The sequence below is a fragment of the Bison bison genome, unplaced genomic scaffold (assembly GCF_000754665.1).
Source record: "Bison bison bison isolate TAMUID 2011002044 unplaced genomic scaffold, Bison_UMD1.0 scf7180017864531, whole genome shotgun sequence".
NCBI classification, from domain to species: domain Eukaryota; kingdom Metazoa; phylum Chordata; class Mammalia; order Artiodactyla; family Bovidae; genus Bison; species Bison bison.
In genome coordinates this window covers 120,665-121,976 of record NW_011495081.1, presented here as the reverse complement: position 1 = coordinate 121,976, position 1,312 = coordinate 120,665, and the positions used below count along the sequence as shown (strand labels likewise).

General features: G+C 58.0%; 1 protein-coding gene across 1 annotated transcript in view; it reads right to left on the bottom strand.

Moving 5' to 3' along the window:
* Positions 1-98: 98 nt before the first annotated feature.
* B3GNT6 (UDP-GlcNAc:betaGal beta-1,3-N-acetylglucosaminyltransferase 6 (core 3 synthase)) overlaps positions 99-1,312 on the bottom strand; it is an 11,075-nt gene continuing 9,861 nt past the window's right edge. Inside the window, exon 4 of the mRNA XM_010831878.1 lies at positions 99-223. Coding sequence (XP_010830180.1) covers positions 99-223 — 125 coding nt within the window. The remainder of the gene's footprint in view (positions 224-1,312) is intronic.

Genomic DNA, 1,312 nt, shown 5'->3' with positions numbered 1-1,312 from the left:
TCTAGGCTCCCAGCTCAGCACTGAGGCTGGGAGGGGGAGGTGAGGAATAGGGGGGGCTATTCTGCTGAACTGGGTGCCCAGAGGGTCCTGGTTGGGGCTTAAGAGACACTGAGGTCCACAAGGCAGCCAGGAAAAGGTGGTTTCCCCTGAGGCAGCTGGGGACAGGCGCTCATTTGCTCAGGAAGTTTCCGGATTTCGTTGAAGGTTTTGGGTACTCTGGCACCTGGGAGGGCCCTGAGGGGTGAGAGGGAGCACGTGCCCCACTGTGGCAGGCCTCCTCGACGCCCATGTAAGCCAGGATTGGGTGGGAGGGGGTCTGTGTCAGGAGTCTCAGACCATGCAGGTAGCTGTCTCCCATCTCTGAGAGTTTGGGGGGCTCCCTTCTCCCCACTGTGCAGAGCCTGGCACTGCTCACACAGGGGTGGGGTGGGGTCCTTCAGAAGCTGTCAGCCGGGTCCTGCCCTGTGGCAGAGCCTCCAGCCCTCACGGGGCTGCTGTGGAGGGGGCAGGGGCGGGGTGGTGAAGTGTAGGGGAGCGTAACTGACACCCAGTGTGGAACATTCTGAAGACACTCGGGGATTCCTGTCCTCTGCTGCATGCTGGGGAGCTGTGGGGTGAATGAGGGAGGGCCCCAGGCGGGTTGGTATGTGGCGTGAGGGGCCCTGCGTGCCCCCTAGACTCCCAGGACAACTCACTCTCCACGGGCAGTGCCCACAGAGCTTTTCCATGCTGGACCCCTCCATGCCCCGTCACCCCAAAGGGCCAGACCTGAGCCAGCCTTCCTGTCAGTCCTGACAAGCACGCCCCTCCCCTCCCACGGCCCCTGCCTGAGTGCACGCCCTGCCCATTCCATCTCCCAGAACCTCTGGACTCTCCCCACTTCTTCCTCTCTCCCAGACCCCTTACACATCACCTCCTCACTCCCCCCAGGACCCCTCCTACCCCTCAGATCCCTTGTCCCACAGCCAAATGAACTTTCTAGAACACACATCCAATCTCTTACCTATAGCTCCAAACACTTGACATCAGGAGTAAAGGAAAAACAAACAAACAAACAAAATGACATTTTAAAAACTGACATCGTTTCTGAGTTCTTGGGAGTATGAGACCGAGCCTGGAAAGACTGCTCTTCTACTGGGAAAACAGGTCAGTGGGCCTGTTTGTTACTCCAAGGCCAGGCTGAGTCTGGCTGGAGGGCAGAAGAGCGTCATCATCACTACCGAACCATTCTGTAAATGACCCGGCCCAGGTTGGAGACAGGCCAGCTTTAAAAATTATCATAACGTTGATTCAAGGCTAAGAGATTGGTAGC